The 16,780-nt window shown below is 54.2% G+C and overlaps 1 protein-coding gene across 5 annotated transcripts in view; it reads left to right on the forward strand.

The window, feature by feature from the left end:
- Positions 1–16,446, forward strand: part of fat3a (FAT atypical cadherin 3a) — a 128,092-nt gene extending 111,646 nt beyond the window's left edge. For 2 of the 5 annotated variants that reach the window (XM_048980208.1, XM_048980210.1), the window contains 9 exons: positions 1,889–2,023; positions 2,748–2,905; positions 4,510–4,978; positions 8,459–8,612; positions 9,015–9,670; positions 10,470–10,583; positions 12,915–12,974; positions 14,283–14,318; positions 15,102–16,446. In XM_048980208.1, coding sequence (XP_048836165.1) covers positions 1,889–2,023; positions 2,748–2,905; positions 4,510–4,978; positions 8,459–8,612; positions 9,015–9,670; positions 10,470–10,583; positions 12,915–12,974; positions 14,283–14,318; positions 15,102–15,691 — 2,372 coding nt within the window. In that variant the 3' untranslated portion in view covers positions 15,692–16,446. The remainder of the gene's footprint in view (positions 1–1,888; positions 2,024–2,747; positions 2,906–4,509; positions 4,979–8,458; positions 8,613–9,014; positions 9,671–10,469; positions 10,584–12,914; positions 12,975–14,282; positions 14,319–15,101) is intronic. The other 3 variants (XM_048980211.1, XM_048980212.1, XM_048980209.1) reach the window with 2 other exon arrangements.
- The last annotated feature ends 334 nt before the right edge of the window (positions 16,447–16,780 follow it).

A 16,780-nucleotide genomic window follows, 5' to 3' on the forward strand; every position in this document is an offset into this window, starting at 1 on the left:
TCAGGGAGCCGGACATTTTCTGCAGCGCTGTGGCTGGTGACGAGCATCGCATGGTGAAACAGACCTCGGAGGCTCCACCATTTTTTAGCGTAGCCTCCAGTCACGAGCCTCCGGGCCACACAGCTTGAGGGAGACGCTTAGATAAAGGCGATGCATGTGCACTGACCCATGTAAGCTAGCACTGATGCTAACATTTAGCCTTGATGCTAGCACTGGTTTTAGCACCGTTGCTAGTGGTGTTCTTATCATTGCTGCTAGCAGTGATTCTAACATGATGCCAGTGCTGATGCTAAGACTGGCTAGCGCCAACAGCAATCTACTACTTTAGTATACAGTATGACGTCATCGTACATAATATGCAGCCAGCTGGCTGTTAATGTCATAATGTGGAAGTTTCCCCCAGTATACTTGTAAAAGGCAAATAGAAGGTTGCAGACCATCTTAGGATGGATTTGTAAGAGCAAATAAATGAGCAGCTCAAGCAAATACTGCCTTTGTTTTACAAACAATGTATATACCGTCTAACCTCAAATGTCAGGCTTTGTTGTCCGGGATGAGGTCGGCTTATCTCGCTCCTCTATGGGCCGCTTGTTCTGGTAGCTGGATCTCAGTCCTGTCGAGCAGATAAAACTACTTCGTTAGCAGCAGACTTCTTACAAGTCCCGAGTAAATCGGTGCAAAGTGACCTTTGGGGAAAACATTTGGGAATTGGGCGGTTTAGTATATGATAGGGATCGATGTAAGGCTTCGTTTTGAAAAGGCCAGGTCAGGATAGATTTCAGCACAAATGGGCAGTGATTATGCCGTTCGGCAAAGTCCTCAGATCAGTTCAGGCTTTGGTGACCACACACTCATTTAACATGAGTCAGTCCAGCGCCCAGACCCTGTTGCAAGCTGCCACCACTGAAGGGGGTGACTTTGCTGCAAGCCCCCCAGTGTTGACATATATCCCCTTGCTCAGCTAGGGGTGGGAGGCAGCGACCAGCCAGTTTAACCTCCATTACAGAGACAAACACTGGCAGCTTAACGGCCGCCCTCGTATGGCTTGGGACACAGACGCTGCCAGTGGCGCAAAGCTTTCGGAACGGAGGAAACCAGGTCCCATCTCACCCCTGCGGCTCCATGTGTCAAGCGGCCCTCAGGGGACCGGAGGGTCGCTCCTCAGCCACGTAGGTGGGCTCCTGCCGTTTCAATTAGCGGGTCAGGGAAACATAATTAGCACCTCCGCTGGCTCTAGAGCCGGTAGAGACATAGGTCCCAGCGGGTCAGAAGCTCAGCTTCAGTCTTCATTAGCTTGCATCACCACCAGGCCCAGACGCAGAGTCTGCCCGGGTTGTTGGCACTGTCTGCCTGCTGCTCTGCGGTCTCACACAGCGCCGGGGGATGCTGCCCGTTTAGCTAACACGGCTGCTAGTCTCTGGGCGCAGTGACACACGCAGAGTCCGCCCCCGTTCTGCATGGACTGACTGTGATCCGCTCGCTCTGTCAGCTCCAATAGCGTCCTCTGCTCTTCATCAACCACGGGGATGGAACCTGTAACAGTGCTGCACCGTTTGGTGCGATAAGAACTTCAAAACAAAGTTCTGCTCCATCTTCTAAGGAGGGGGGGGGGTTGCCACAGCAACCAGGAACCTCTCGGAGAAGACGGGAGGACCGACGGCTCCTCTGGGAATACATCGCCTACATTCCCTCCTCTCATTGTTCCTTATTTTACGTTGACGGAGAACCGGAGCGCGAGTGCTCAGATCCGCACGGAGAACCCAGTGGAGGTCACTGCGGGTAACGTCTTGACAAAATTGAAAGAAATGGAAAACCTTACAGGCAGAAGTGCCCTAAGAGGCATTAATATCTTGCACCTTATCCACCCACCCCCCTCTCTCATCATCAGGTGGCAAGTGCCCCGCTTCTTCGGAGCTGTGTGAGGACCATCCATGCCCAGGAGACATGCAGTGTGTCGGCACAGGGGGAGCCCAGGGACCCTATTTGTGCCAGTGCCCCCCAGGGAAGCTTGGCGAGTGTGCGGGTGAGTAGCCCAGCTTAGCCTTTGAGTTATTAATTAAGGTGGCATTATCAGGTAGCCGTGACAACGGCTGTGACAGCAGCCGATAGGACCGCTCCTGGTAAAGCACGTTCATTTAGCGGTCCAGCATCAAGATAACAACCCATCTGAGCTCCCCGGGTAAAGATCACACCACCAGCCATTAATCCTTTTAAGCGATACCACCATCTTTACAGTTCAAAAAGAGTCATGTGATAAAAAAATAAAATACATTTATAAGTTAGTAGCATGAGATGAGACCTCTCATGGTCGTCTTGTTTCCTATATCTGCCGGCTTGTCTGTCTGCCTGTATGTGTCTCTCTGTCTGTTTGCCTGCCTGACTGTCTGTCTCCCTGCTTGTCTGTCTCCCTGTATGTCTGTATCTCTGTCTGTATGCCTACCTGCCTATTTGTCTGTCTCCCTGCTTGTCTGCCTGTCTGTCCATCTATATGTCTGTCTGTCTCTCTGTCAGTCTGTCTGTCTTTCTGCCTGTCTCTATCTCTACCCCCCTCCTGAGACTTGTGTGTCTGCCTGGCTGGCTGTCAGTCTTTTGGTCTCTCTCTTTATCTCTTCCCCCCTTCAGTTCCTGTCTGTCTAGCTGGTTGTCAGTCAGTTTGTCTGTATCTATCTTTCTGTCTGTCTCTCTCTCAATTTCTTCCTCCCTTCTTTGTCTGTCTGACTGTCTGCCTCCATATCTGCCCGCTCCAGGTCACACCTCCCTCAGCTTCTCAGGGAACAGCTACATAAAGTACCGCGTGACAGACAGCAGCAGCGGCGGCGAGCTGAAGCTGGGCCTGCGCATCCGCACACTCCAGAGCCGAGGCATCATCATGTACACGCGTGCCGAGCCGTGTACCATTCTGAAGGTAGCTTGCGGTAATGTTCTACATTACACTGCACAGGCACACGTATGCTGCTATATTCCTGCTTTATTTCCCACTATATATCACCGTGTATATCAGTGGAGACCATCACTCCTCACGCTTTCCAGAGTGAGTAAAAACACCAGTGCTCTTAGTTATCTCGGCACATGTTCACTCTCTGACAGCGAATAATTTTTGGCGTCACATGACCGGCAGTCCTTCCCCTGTCATGAAGGAGGAGCTCATGGTGTTTCAGCACCTTGGCTATTTTTAGAGTGTGGCTTGTCAGCCCCATCACACCCCGGGCACTGTGCGTCTCTGCCGCGAAACCCTTCCATGAACAAGCCGGCCTTCCTTCTAGAAGAATCTAGCCCACCTGACTGGCGCTGCTGGAGGCCATCTGTTGCGTGGGTCTGGTGGACGGAGTTGGGCTCGTTCCTCCTCGACATGCCGCTTGTCCTCACAGGAGACAGACGTGACAGGCCGGGGGGGGGGGTGTGTATTTGTGTGGGGGGGGGGGGGGGGTGGCAGCTGAGATGACTGTTCTGGAGGATGGGGTTACCGCCGAGGTGGTCCAGCTGTCGCCTCCGTGCTGGATGGAAAAGAAGGGCTGCTCCACACCACCGACCCCACCCCGCAGCCGGCATAGAGGGGGCCGGAACGGCAGCTCCGAGCTCGGCGGCAGGAGTTGGGGGTGTGAAATGTTATCTCTCCTCTCCGAGGCCTCCCATCTCTCGGTGAGCTGGTAGGCAGCCAAGCCCGGTCAGCTTTTCAGCCAGGGCGTTTCCGGGGTGTAAGCGTCCACAAGGGTGTGTACCCAGGTCCGGATCTGGGAGTGTGCCGGCAGCAGGCGTGTTCCGGGCACCTGGTACCATGGGCAGATGTTAGCCGGCAGGGCCCTCCGGGGGTAGTACGTGTGAACGACGCACCTCGGCACGTTATGAGGAAGCAAACGTGTGAAGCATCCGCACCTCTTCAGCGCGTTAATTGGATTCATCTGGCCATTCGCCCATGCCAGAAGGAGGGGGCGGCTGCGGCACGGCCGAGGTGATCGCGGTTAATATCCCAGCGACCGCACGCCTTCGTCACGCCGTCGCATCAGGGCCGCGCCCGCGATACAGGCCCAATTAACACACCTCGAAATAAACACTCAGTATGAATGGATCTCATTTATTTGCCTTCATTTGAAATCCTTTTAAATTAGGTCATCGGAGCCCTGACTCCTGTGATGTTTGACACCAGCTCCGCCGTGAACGGCGAAAGAGGGCTTGATGCTCATAATTTAATTAATTAATGGAAATTCCCTCTCCGGCGAAGCCATTAACGGCGGTGCCTTAATCCTGTTAAATGGGGTAGCGAGCCGCTTGGTGGGGGAGGGGGGGGGGGAGGGTGGGAGTGGTGTTTGATGTCTTCGCCTTGAGCGGAATCTTGGCGAGTCAAAACCACTTCAGTTTGCCGGCAAGATAGCCTGCACCGCTCCCCCACGCCCTCCGCCCTATCACAAACACCGATTTTCTTTTTTGTTGAAGTGGTACCCAGTCAGAGCAGCCCTCGACGCCTCACCCACCAGTACCTCGTCTCTCTGCCCCCCCCCCCCCATCTTGCAGATTGACGAGGGCAGGCTCTGGTTCCAGTTGGACTGCAGCAAAAGTGCGGGAATCCTCGGCATCTCCGGCCGGCCCGTTAACGACGGCAACTGGCACTCTGTGTCCCTGGAGCTGAACCGGAACTTCACAAGCCTGTCGCTGGATGACAGCTACGTGGAGCGGCGCCGGGCCCCGGTGCACTTTCAGCCACTGGGGGCCGACGGCTCCATCTACTTCGGCGCCCAGGTGCAGCTGCCCAACTTGCGCAGCCTGACGGAGAAGAAAGGCCCTAAGGTCCTTGGCGGCTTTCAGGGCTGCCTGGACTCGCTGGTGCTGAACAACAATGAGCTGCCCCTGCAGAACAAGCGGAGCCGCTACGCCGAGGTGGTGGGCCTCACCGAGCTCAAGCTGGGCTGCGTGCTCTACCCGGACGCCTGCGAGAGAGCGCCCTGCCTCAACGGCGGCAGCTGCACCAGCCTGCCATCCGGTGGTGAGTCGGTGGAACTGCATGTGCGATCACGCATCCGGGTCATCCTGATGCAGGCTCATGTGAGCAGCCCCCAATTGAGAGGAGTACCCCCAGGTGTCACGTGATGGCAGTTCATTAGTTAGCGGATGTAGTTGTCTTTGAGGTTAGTTTACACTTTTAAAGTGATCAAGGGGGTCTCTGGGATTTTGGAAAGGATAATGAGGTTAAATCAGCAGGTGTCTCCCTTTATATTTCACTCCCACTAAATTATTCATGGGCTTCTCTGGGACTGCCCACAGTGGGTGTGGGGGGGGGAGGCTGCAGGTAAGTGGCGGCCTCGTTTTATCGAAAACAGAAAACACATCACTCTCCACGGCCGGCTAAAGCTTCATGAATAATTATGCCACTTTGCCGAGAGCAGAAAGCAATCACAGCTCACTTTGCCATTCCAGCCAGATGGCAAAGTTGTGGCTTCCATCCATTATTAATCCGGACTGGGCTCCTGCGCGTTTTCCTGCCAGTACAGCCTGTGTTCCCGACCCAGGTGCATCCGCCTTGTAGCCATGACGACGGAGACCATATTCCCTGGCCCAGTCAGGCTCCCTGAACCTCAGGACGCAGCGGCACCCTGTGTTTGCTCCCACCGCATTTCTGAGCCGCGTATCAAACCCCACAAAGGGAGCAAGGGTAAAGCTCACCCCCCCCCCCATTGTCGTTTTCCAAGGAGGTAGGTGATGGGAAAATTATTATTGACGGCCAAAAACCAGGCGAGAAACTGTTTTTTGTTTTTTTTTATGGAAATGAAAACTAAAATAAAGATTTTATGCAAAATGAAAACTGCACTTATAAAATATTGAAATATTGCAGTTGAATTAAGAATATTAAAACCAAAAATCAAAGGAATTAAATGTAAGCTCTCTGGTATTACGTTGTGGGTGGTACCACTGCTTGCAGGATATTGCTGTTGCCTTGCATCTTCAGAGCTGGGGGTTCGAATCCTGCCTCCTCTTTCCACTGAGCATTTTGGGTGCTCCCATTGCCTGCTGGGATAGGCACATGGCCACTGTGCATGGTGTAAGTGGATGGAGGAGATGGATATTCATTCTTGTGTTTTTATGGAATAGTAGCCATGGATGTAGGAAATTTAAAGTAAGCTGAAACTCCTGCCCTCTAAACAGTTATTAGTGTCACCCCCTGCTGTCCACGGAAAGTGGTCTGTTCTCTGGTCGCTCTCTGCGGAGGTCAGTCCCTGGTGTGTGTGTGGCCCGCTTTTCCAACACCAGCCCGGCCTCACCAGTCCACTCGCTCAATTCTGCTTTCATTCCTCGCCCTCCATCTTGGGGCTTTTAATCGTCCTATGAAAGTGCGGCTGCGCTGTCCCATTTCAGGCAGGGGGATCTGCTCTCCGTGATAATTTCAAAGCGAGGGCTCATGGCTCGCAGGCGGATTGGACCTCTCGGGATGGTAACCAAGAGGCAGATGAGAAGGAGAGTTAATATTCATAGCAACCATAAGCGTATCTCTCCCTGCCGCTCGCACTCCTGCACGCCTTTGTCCCTCTGAGGATTCGGTCACATTCCTGCCTGTACAGCGCTGATACTGGCAGCTCGGCCTATCAGACGGCTCATTAATATTGATTGACATTTGCTCTGCAGGTTTCCAAAGGGGAATTTTTAGGGAATGCGGGGATTTTTCGCTATGCTGTCCCGCTCGATTAGGGACAAGATTCCTCCGGTTTGAGGAGTACCTCACGGTGCTTTGGTGAGGGGGGGCAGGTCCTAAAGCACTCCTAAGAAAATGAATAAAGCTATTTTATATAATGTATTTTATAACTGCGAGACATTTTGGTGTGAAATTCGCCCGGTGAATTTTGACAGTACAGTCACACTCCCCTGTCCCTGCATTGCCCCATCTCCAGGAAAATGCCCGTGAAAGCTGGATTCAGATAGCCTTTTCCATGGTTCCTTAATCTTGATTTCTGGATGATTTCTGGCATTCCCAGGCCAGTACTGAAGCAGCACATTATTATGGGCTTGCGGGGGGGGGGGTGGTTCACATGCATATATCACGGGCAGCGCTGGGCAAACAGGCCACAATAGCAGGTAGCCCCACATGGAGGCAGATGGTGGTCTCTTTGTCTGCTGTGTTTAATATCAGGGGTCTTCGCCTGACTGCCCCCCACCCCTCTGTTTAACTGAGGAATGGCCCCACACCCCATCTCTCTGTGTGAATCCTGTTGGCAGCCATTGGTGGCCGGTTCACGCAGACATCGGCGAGAGGTGTGACATGTGACAGGCAGGCCAACACGCTGCCTCGTCCCGCCCGCTCGATCAGTCCACCTCAGTTGTTCCAGGTTGCTGAGGAAACTCATTTATTTGGGGGTTTAAGTGTTTATTAGCCGTTCGGTGGTTTGGTGTCCTGACATTCGTGGATGGTTGGGTCCCCTGGCCAGTGTGCCGCACGGCGTTCCCTCCCGCTTGTCCCAGCATTGGTACACGCCCCCACCCCCGCAGAGATTACCGGGGCCGGGGATGTTTGCGTGTCCGTGCCCATCCGTGTGTGAGGCCGATAAACGGCTTGTCGATGACCTCCCGTCCTCACGCTAGCTGGCATTTCTTACGCTGTTTCCCAGATCCTGAGCTTTGTGTTGCTGTTGGCACCGCCCCGGTCCAACCCTGCCAACGCCATTTGGCATCCACCTCCACGACTCTGAATAGCACTAATCCGCGGGCAAATACTAACCGGAATTTGCTGGAAGGTTGAAAACAATGCCACAGCATTTTGTGTTTGTTTGTGTGTGCGTGGGGGGGGGGTTGCTTCACCCACTTTGTCCCCCCCAAACACGCTGATCGGCCGGACCCCCCTCATCTGGGCGGAGGGAGTGCAGCTGCCGTGGCTGTTCACCGGATGGCTTCGGCGCTGTGGAAATCTCCCATTGTCACGGTGTCCTTTGCCTGTTCGGGTTTGAGTTTTTTCTCCCGATAAATGAAATGGGACGCGCCTGGGAGTCTGCGAGAATGTCCCAGCGGCAGCCATGACATTTACCCTGGGGAGCATCGCACATTTCACCAGGCCCCCGCTGGTGACCCCGTGCCGGCTGTATCCAGGCTCCCTTTCAGTCCCACAAAGGTACCTTTGTACCTCTCCCACAAAAGAGCCCTGGGTACTGGGGGGTGGAGACAAATATACCCACCTGACTTGGGGATCAGGCCGTAAAGAATAGGATCAGCATGGTACTTAGCCGGTCTTAGGACTGGCATCAGGACTTGGGTCTGGTTACTCGACGCAACACAAAGCATCATACACAGAAGGGAGGGCAGGAGCAGTGAGCTCGTTACCCGACTCCCAGTCCAGGTATTGCCAGCTCAGACCCATTCCCCACAATTCCATTTCGGAGTTTAACACTGCCTGAGTAAAGCGCCAGCATGCTTATGTGAACCGCTGAGTCATATGACGCGTAACACCACCCGCTATTCTCCTGTGTCAATCCTGCCGTCCCAGGTTTTGAGTGCAGTTGCAGTCCCCAGTTCACCGGGGGGCGCTGTGAGACCGAGATTACAGCCTGCGTCCCCAATCCCTGTCAAAATGGAGGGATATGCAAGTCGATCGGCAACGCCTTCCTGTGCAGCTGCAGAAGGGGATTCACCGGCCTCACGTGAGTGTGCCAGCAAATGTGTAATGCAGTAAAATACACACAAACGCCCCGGTGAGGACCTTTCACCAGCAAAGGGTCGTTTTGTTTCACTGACAGTAGAGATTTGGATGAGTGCAGTTTACTTTGCTACCACAAGATGGCAGCACACATGCACTAAAATGAGCCTGTGCACCAAAAGTTTCCAAAAACTTTGGCCTCCAGCCAAGAGCGCATGTGCTCTTGGCTGGAGGCCAAAGAGATCAGTGCAGAAGACCCAACAAAGCAGTGAGAATGTTTATTCTTTGTAACTGGGTTGCTCAATTATACACTGTATAAAAAAACACACATACAGTATACACAGGTGGCATCGTAAGTGGTGGGAGCGATCACTATATATATCACATATACACCCCCCTCCCACAGGTGCGAGCAGGACGTGAACGAGTGCGAGCGGGAGGAGTGTGAAAACGGCGGCGCCTGTGTCAATACCTTCGGCGCCTTCTACTGCAACTGCACTGCGGGCTTCGCGGGCCAGTCGTGCAGCCTGCGGCCCGTGGTGGTGCCCAACATGCAGGCGGGCCACTCCTACGTGGGCAAGGAGGAGCTGATCGGCATCGCCGCCGTGCTGCTCGTCATCTTCGTCCTCGTCGTGCTCTTCGTCGCCTTCCGCAAGCGAGTCTTTCAGAAAAGCTACTCGCGCAACAACATGGCGCTGGTGCAAGACCCGGCCACAGCAGCCCTGCTGAACAAGGCCAACGGCATCCAGTTCAAGGCACTGCGCGGGGCCGGTGGCGAGCCCTGCGGCCTGTACGCCGAGCCTGGAGCCGGGCCGCCGCAGGTACCTGTGCGGCCCATGGCCTACACACCCTGTTTCCAGGGGGGCGGCGGTCTGGACAAGATGGCCGACGGCCTCGGTGGCGAGCACACGGAGATGACCACCTTCCACCCGGAGTCCCCGCGCATCCTGACCGCCCGCCGTGGCGTGGTGGTCTGTAGCGTGGCGCCCAACCTGCCCCCGGTCTCGCCCTGCCGCTCCGACTGCGACTCCATCCGCAAGAACCCCTGGGACAGCGACGAGGGTGAGCTCGGTAATCGTTTAAGTCTCCCTAAATCTGCTGCTGCATCTTCACGGCCGAACGTTTTCCTAAACTTGTTCTACCCCAGCAGAATTTTTACTTCTAGAATATAACGTCGACAGGATGTGGGATGCTGGGAAACATGATTGGGAGCAGACATGGCTTCTCCCGGACGGTTAAGCTGTGTGTGGTGTGTCACGCTCCCCAGCCCTCACCAAGCGACCCCCACCTGAACAGTTAATGTGCTTCAGATCTCCGCACCATTGTTACTGTCTGCCAGTAATTACGTAGCACCACTTTGAATGGCCGTATGATCAGTGTAGCTGCTGCCTGCTGCCATCAGAATGTTTTGGTGCGAAATGACCACTAGAGGGAGCGAGACAGTCAGGAGCGATAGGCTGAATACCAAATCCAGAGCTCGCCACTTAATATTCAGCGGCGTTTCTCCATCACGAAGGACCTGCTGGCTACAGCCTGTCAGCAGACCACCTGTGGGTTTCCTGTGGGTTACAGAGTGCAAGAACAAGGCTCACCTACAAACCGACACGTTCAGCAAGCTCCAGCTGATCCAGGCTGTGTCACTCATGCCCTGTCCCTCTGTCTCTCACCTCTCCTCTCTGTCCTCCACCTACTGTCTCTCTCCTTCCCTCTGTCCTCCTCCCTCCATCTCCCTCCTCATCTCTCTCCTTCTCCCTCTGCCGCTCACCTCCCCTCTCTTCCATCTTCCCTGCCTCTCACCTCTCCTCTCCATCCTCCTCTCCCTCTCTCTCACCTCTTTTTGTCCTCCTCTCTCTTTCTCCAGGTAAAGTGGTGGATATGGCTGAAGACGCCACCTGCTTTTCAGGCAGCAACAAGGGCAGTAATTCCGAGGTCCAGTCCCTCAGCTCCTTCCAGTCTGACTCATGCGATGACAACGGTAAAGCCACCCGAGCTCGGACCCACCCACATGCCCTGTGCCCGCATGCCAGTCTCGCCCTCCTAAATCTCCTCCCTCGTCTCGCTGCTCAGAGCATCAGGCGGGGCGGTCATGTGACCTAAATGCCACGGTAGCATGTGTGTGACCGGGAAGGGATCCAAGTCCTGCGTTTGCGTGTGGAGCGTGTGCATGGCGTCACTGTCTGCAGATGCGCCGGGACTGTTCGCCCAAGCGTGGCTTCTGCGGAAGGTTTGTTTACATGCAACCAGGCATGTAAGGTAACGAGGTCATGCGACTCCAGTCGTTTGGCGTCGTTCAGCGGCGTCTCTGACTGAAGGCGGAAAAAAGCAGCCCTCCAGCCACAGCCAGGCGAGCAGGATTACTTGAACTGTCTAAGAAATGTGTTGTTGCAGTTTATTTCTTCTTTATTACACTCTCTGCACAAAACATATCTCTGCTGGCGTGCACCATCGGGGCGGGCTTTGAACACCTTGGTGGGCGGGATTACCGGGGGACTCTGCTTTGATCCATTGGGAATCCACAAAGCAATCAATAAGACTTGCATTATAGGTCCCATTGATTGATGTGTGAGCCAATCCTGGGCCAGCCCCGCCCACTGTGATATTAGTAATCGGCACCATGAAACAGCAGCGTGTCACATTAGGCATTAGGGGGCGCTCTCTCCATCAGCAGGTATAGCTGATTAAATCCAATCTGTCGTCATATGAGCCCCTCTACCCCAAACGGTTTATTTGCTGCCCCGTCTTCTGCTTCTCAGGCCAATCATAGCGTTAATCACCTTAAAAACGGTGGGGCCGTAATTATTTTCCCGGTGATGGCCCGCTCTGTTGTCATCGAGGTCTCGTCTCATTCGATGTCACGCTCCCCTGGAGCTGAGGAAATTGGCCACGGGGGTGAGTCTCTCTCCACCGTGCTCAAACTGAAGTTCTTTGAGCGGCGCGCCGACTTTGATTGGCCTGCATCCCTGTCACACACCTCAAGGGCGGCGCTGTTTACTGCTATGTTTAGGTGCAAGCAAATCGCTTCTGTCTGTGGTGGGCCTGGTTGCTTTGGGAGAATCAGGTTGGAGTCTCTGTAAGTGGTTTTGGAGTCAGATTATATGTTCTTTAGAACTTCATCTCAGCTTGTGGAATGGTGCCCTTAGTATTGTCATCATCAGGTTCGTGCTGTAGATCGTCACTGGAAAAGTATCACGTTCACACTGGGATTTGTGAGTGAAGCGCTTTGGTCGTGGTGGGAGCGTGTGCCTGACCGTCTCAGCTTGGACACTTTATTTTCCAGTTTTTGCTTCTCTTTTTTCATCTGCAATTTTATTTTTGCAGATTAATTTTTCATTCCTGCATTTGCCCCCCCCCCCCCCTCCGAAGCGCAATCCATATGCCACTCAAGCCAGCATGCCTGGTCACACACTGCAGCCTTTTTTAGCACCTGGGATTCAGAGATTGCGTGACACCCTCTCCCCCACCCCACCCTGCTGGTCAGCTCCATACAGCCATTACGGTGAGGGGCAATGAGTGTGTGTGTGTGTGTGTGTGTGTGTGTGTGTGTGTGTGTGTGTGTGTGCAGGAGTGGGTTGGATGTTTCTGGAGCTGCATTCATATGGTGACTTTGGGGCCCCCCTTCCCTCTAGTGTAGTGACTGTTTGTGGCCAATAGGGGGCTCCCAAACCTTGGTGACCAGGACAAATGCGTTATTTGAGCCGTGGTAAACACTGCCACTGTGTGTGTCTGTTTTGTTTTGTTGCCAGTCCGGTGTGTATTACGTTCTGTGCTGGAGAAGCTGGGATTGATTTCAGGGTAATGAATGTGCTTTATTGAAGCAGAGGGTTGATGTCTGTTCTCTGTATGGACCTCTATGGCTCTGAATAACAGCCAGCAGTTTTAAGCAGCCAGACACAGAGCAGCTGTTGTAAATGCAGCCTACATGGCAGTGAAAACGTGGTTCTGGAATCAACGAGGACTGCTTTAAGAACTGCTTTTCAGCAAAGGTCATTCCTGCTAAGTCCCTAAGCTCGGGTGACTGAGGTGTGGTGTAGGTGGACAGCAAGGAGACCTCCCAGGTAAGAGGAGACAGAGCTGAAGGTTGTTGGTTCTCACCCACCCTCTACTGATGGACAGATGGAGAAGGGGTCGCTTTCTCTGCAGATCTTTCCACTTGAGCAAAAATAACCCACGGTTGGCTGTCCTGCTCCAGGTTTCTGGGCCAGATCTTGCAGGCCGGACGCAGCCCCCGTCCTGATGAATGTGTCTGAATCCATGTCTCCACCTCTATCTCACTCCTTCCTCTCCCGCTTTTTTCCCCCCCCACAAGCTTCCATAGTGACCGTCATTCGACTGGTCAATGATGCGGTCGACACAATCGAAAACGAAGGTACCCGAGTCTCTTCTTCGAGTCCGCTTCGAATCGTCCTCCTCCTTCTGTTTCATTTCCTCTGTCTGAGAAACCCGAGAGAGGGGTGGTCTTCCCCGTAGTGTTTCTGCGGCGTAGTGTGTAGGTGACTGCACACTGGTATGCCTCTGACTTCAGCCTGCCTGCACGCACCGCTTCAACCTGAGCACCCCCAGCTGCTGTAACAGCCTGCCTCGAACCCTTACCCAACATGCACCTCAGCGGAACGCAGTACCCTCTTGCACTGCATGCGCCCAGAGAACTGGAACGCTCCGGCCCCCTACCAGCCAATCGCCTTCCTCCTCCACCATAATGGATCTTGTCATGTGATAGAGCATGTTTCAGCCGTGTAAGGAATGCTGGCCGTGTGACTGCCACGGTCTTCTTCTCGTGTTGTTGTTACTGTGCTGTTGGTTGTGCTGTGTGGCAGGAGGCACAGGGTAATTGGCCGAGGGCCGCTCCTCACCAAGGGTTTGACAGTGAAGATGGACAGAGAGGCCGCCACTAAATTATGGCCTGACGCTCCCTCCTTATTGTCAGGATGAGGATCCTCCACATCTTCCTTCTTGGAGGACTGTGCCCTAATTCCCTGGGGATGGGGGCAGGGCCTTGACACAGATCATCTTTATCTATAAAAGCAAGAAAAGTATAAGATGAGGCACTGGTGGTGTCTGAATCGAGTCATAAAACAGCTGCAGGACAGTGATGGTGCTATCAGTGATATCAGCCGTCAGGAGAGGGTGACGGCTTGCAGTGACACACCCCACCCAAAAACAGTGCTTAGATCGGGCGTGACAACTGGCAGTGATATCCCCACCCAAAAATACTGCATGGATTAGAGATGACGGCTTGCAGTGACACACCCCACCCAAAAACACTAAATTTTGGGTGATGGCTGGCAGTGATGCCCCAACCTAAAAATACCGTGTAGATCAGATGGAGGGACTGTTTCCTGTCTGATAAGTGCTGCCTCTCTTCATACAGGGAGTCCCACTCCTGTCCCAAAATATGCAAATTAGCCCCCCACCATGGCACGTCCCCTAAGGAACCTTCCTTGCCCACCTGAATAATCCTGCCCTCCAAGGCTGTGCTTAAGGCAGCGGCTGTAACTGTGAGCACAGGTTTGTTCAGCCCCCGACCCTCCCCATCCCAGTGTGGCTCCTTCTCTGTCCTGCCTTCCTGTACCTGGAGAGCGGCCAAGGCCTGACCCGTGTGCCCCCCCGCCAAGCCCCCCCGTCCGTCAAACCAGCCCCAGTGCTAAACTGTTGTATCTGATTCTCCACCTGCCAGTGTCGGTCATGGACCAAGGGCAGAGCTACGACAGAGGTGACCCGTCCTGTCCGTGCCCTCACTGCTTGTGGCCCCCCCTCGCTCCGTCTATCCCCACCCACTTCCCTGTACGAGTGTTGACAGTGCGCAGTGGCGCGTTCCAGCGCCTTCCACTGCCACGGTGACACACCGCTGAGCTCCATCGGCTGTTTTTGTTGTCTTCCACGTCCCCTCGCTGCTTACGTCATGTTTTCTTTTCTTGTCTGTCTGTTTCTTCCTTTCTTTGCTCCTCTTCGGCTATGGTAGTCTGTTTGTCATGTCTGGTCTCAAAGACTTCTTGAACCTTGAACTGTTATCGATTTTGCAGTCGAGTGGTTTTGACAGACGCCGTTTCTATGGCGAAGAAGTCTTGCTGGCTCTCGATGTCTCTGTGGTGCTCGTCTCATGACCGGCATCCCCCCCACCCCATGGTCCTCCTGCGTTTGCATGCGACCTGTCCTCACGTTTCCCATGATGCCCATGACGTTCGCATCTCACATTGTGACGATGTGTGCCCTTCCTCTGTTGCCGTCATGACTCCCCCCCCCCAAGGTCACTATTTGTCCTGTGCTGAACTATGCTGAACAGCAGCACGTTGTGTGAACCCCCCCCCCAAGCCCCCGCATGAAAATTGTGGCACAGTGCTGTGGGCTTTTCATAGACCTTGCGAGAAACATCTCTAGATCCTGTCTGATTTGGCCCAAGCGCCGGTCTGTGAAAACCTGCCTGCACACTGATAGTTACCTAATTAGCCTGGTCACGTGACCCTTTCTTGATGCCCTGTCTGCCCCCTCCTCACAGCGTATCACTGGGACACATCTGACTGGATGCCAAGCTCCCGGCTCCCCAACATTGAGGAGGTGCCCAACCACGAGGGAGGGGACACCACATCCATTCGCCTGGGGGGCTCTGCACGGGAGCTGGAGACAGACTACTACTTAGGCGGCTACGACATCGACAGCGATTTCCCGCCCCCGCAGGACGAGGAGTTCCTGAGCCAGGAGCAGCTGCCATTGCCGCTGCCGGGGGAGTACGCGGAGCAGTACGGCACGCTACCGGCACCACAGCCCGTCTCCATGGAGAGCACCCTCAGCAGCAGCAGCGGCAGCCATGCCCGCCCCCACTTCCACCCCAGCCAGTATCTGCCCCCGCACTCGTTCCCAGGGGAGGGCCAGGGTGCGGAGCTGAGCACATTCGGGCCGGGCTCGGGCCCGGACAGCGCCTCGCTGAGCAACCGCCTCTCCGCCAACGCCTCCTCCTCGGACGTTTCTGCCGCGTGCGGCTTCGACGACTCCGAGGCAGGTGTCAGCGACCTGGAGAGCGCCGACGAGATGCAGTTCGATGGAGAACATTCCCAGTTCACCGAGACCCATCAGCAGACCGAAGTTTGAACCCCGTGCTGGGCGAGGTTACCAGAAGGCACAAAGTCAAAACAACATGCTTTTTTGGACTTCCCAGGCCACTGTAGGAGCCCTTTTCAGGACTTTATGCTCCTCTCTGACACTGTACCACTGCCCAGTGCGAGCAGGGCCGGTATGGGGAGTAGATTTTTATTCTTACTTGCCGATGAGGCTGTTTTGCTTTCTCTAGATGGTCGGCGCCCCCACTAACCAGTGCATAGCTGAGGCAAGCAGGTCCCACATCATACAGCCCTGGGGGTAGACAGATGCCTGTAATTACAGTCAGTATCACCCGTACTTTTTATTTGTACACTTTTATCGGACTGGATTTTGATGGGCTGACCATAGTCCTTTTCTCTATGGCTTTTTTTTTCCATGAAAAATTTTTGTTGAATGATAAATCTCGGACTTTTTAACCCCCAGACTGAAGGGGTCACTGTAAGTCATCATGTCCTATTTTGTTTAGGATTTTTTTTCTGGGGCATCAGTACTTCTCTCTCTCTCTCTCTTTCTCTCTCTCACTCACTCTCTCTATCTGTTTATTTGTCTCTCACATCTCCTGCCCACTGCTTCTGCCCCAGACACTGCCCCTGGTATCCATGGGGACAGTGTAGTCCTGGTGACGGGGCCTGTAGCGCAGCATCTCCTTCCAGTTTTGCTGAGGTACCACAAGAGCCCGCCGAGGCCCCCGGCTGCATGGCAGGGCCTCGGTGTGCCTGAGAGGATCAGCCACTCCCCTCCTGCTGGAACACGGCACCAGCGTTTTCCCCATTTGCCTGAAACCCGAAGACTTTCTAATTACACACCTGTAATCCTCCACGGCTGAGGGGGCAGGATGGAATTTAAACATGGACTGGTGAGGCCAGTAGCTGTGAGAGCCAGGACTTGTATGGTAAAGGGAGTCTCTCGGTTCCGGAAGGTTCTGACTAGGGATGTGCCCGAGCCTCAGGACTGTCAGGAATTAGCAGCAATAGGTTTGTAAGGCCATTAAACCCCCCCCCCCCCCCCCCATGTGTCTCCTAGACTGTATCTGTTTTGAATTCCTACTCATCGATGAGGCAGAACGGCTCTCCATGGGCT

Source organism: Brienomyrus brachyistius, chromosome 17 (assembly GCF_023856365.1).
Source record: "Brienomyrus brachyistius isolate T26 chromosome 17, BBRACH_0.4, whole genome shotgun sequence".
NCBI lineage: Eukaryota > Metazoa > Chordata > Actinopteri > Osteoglossiformes > Mormyridae > Brienomyrus > Brienomyrus brachyistius.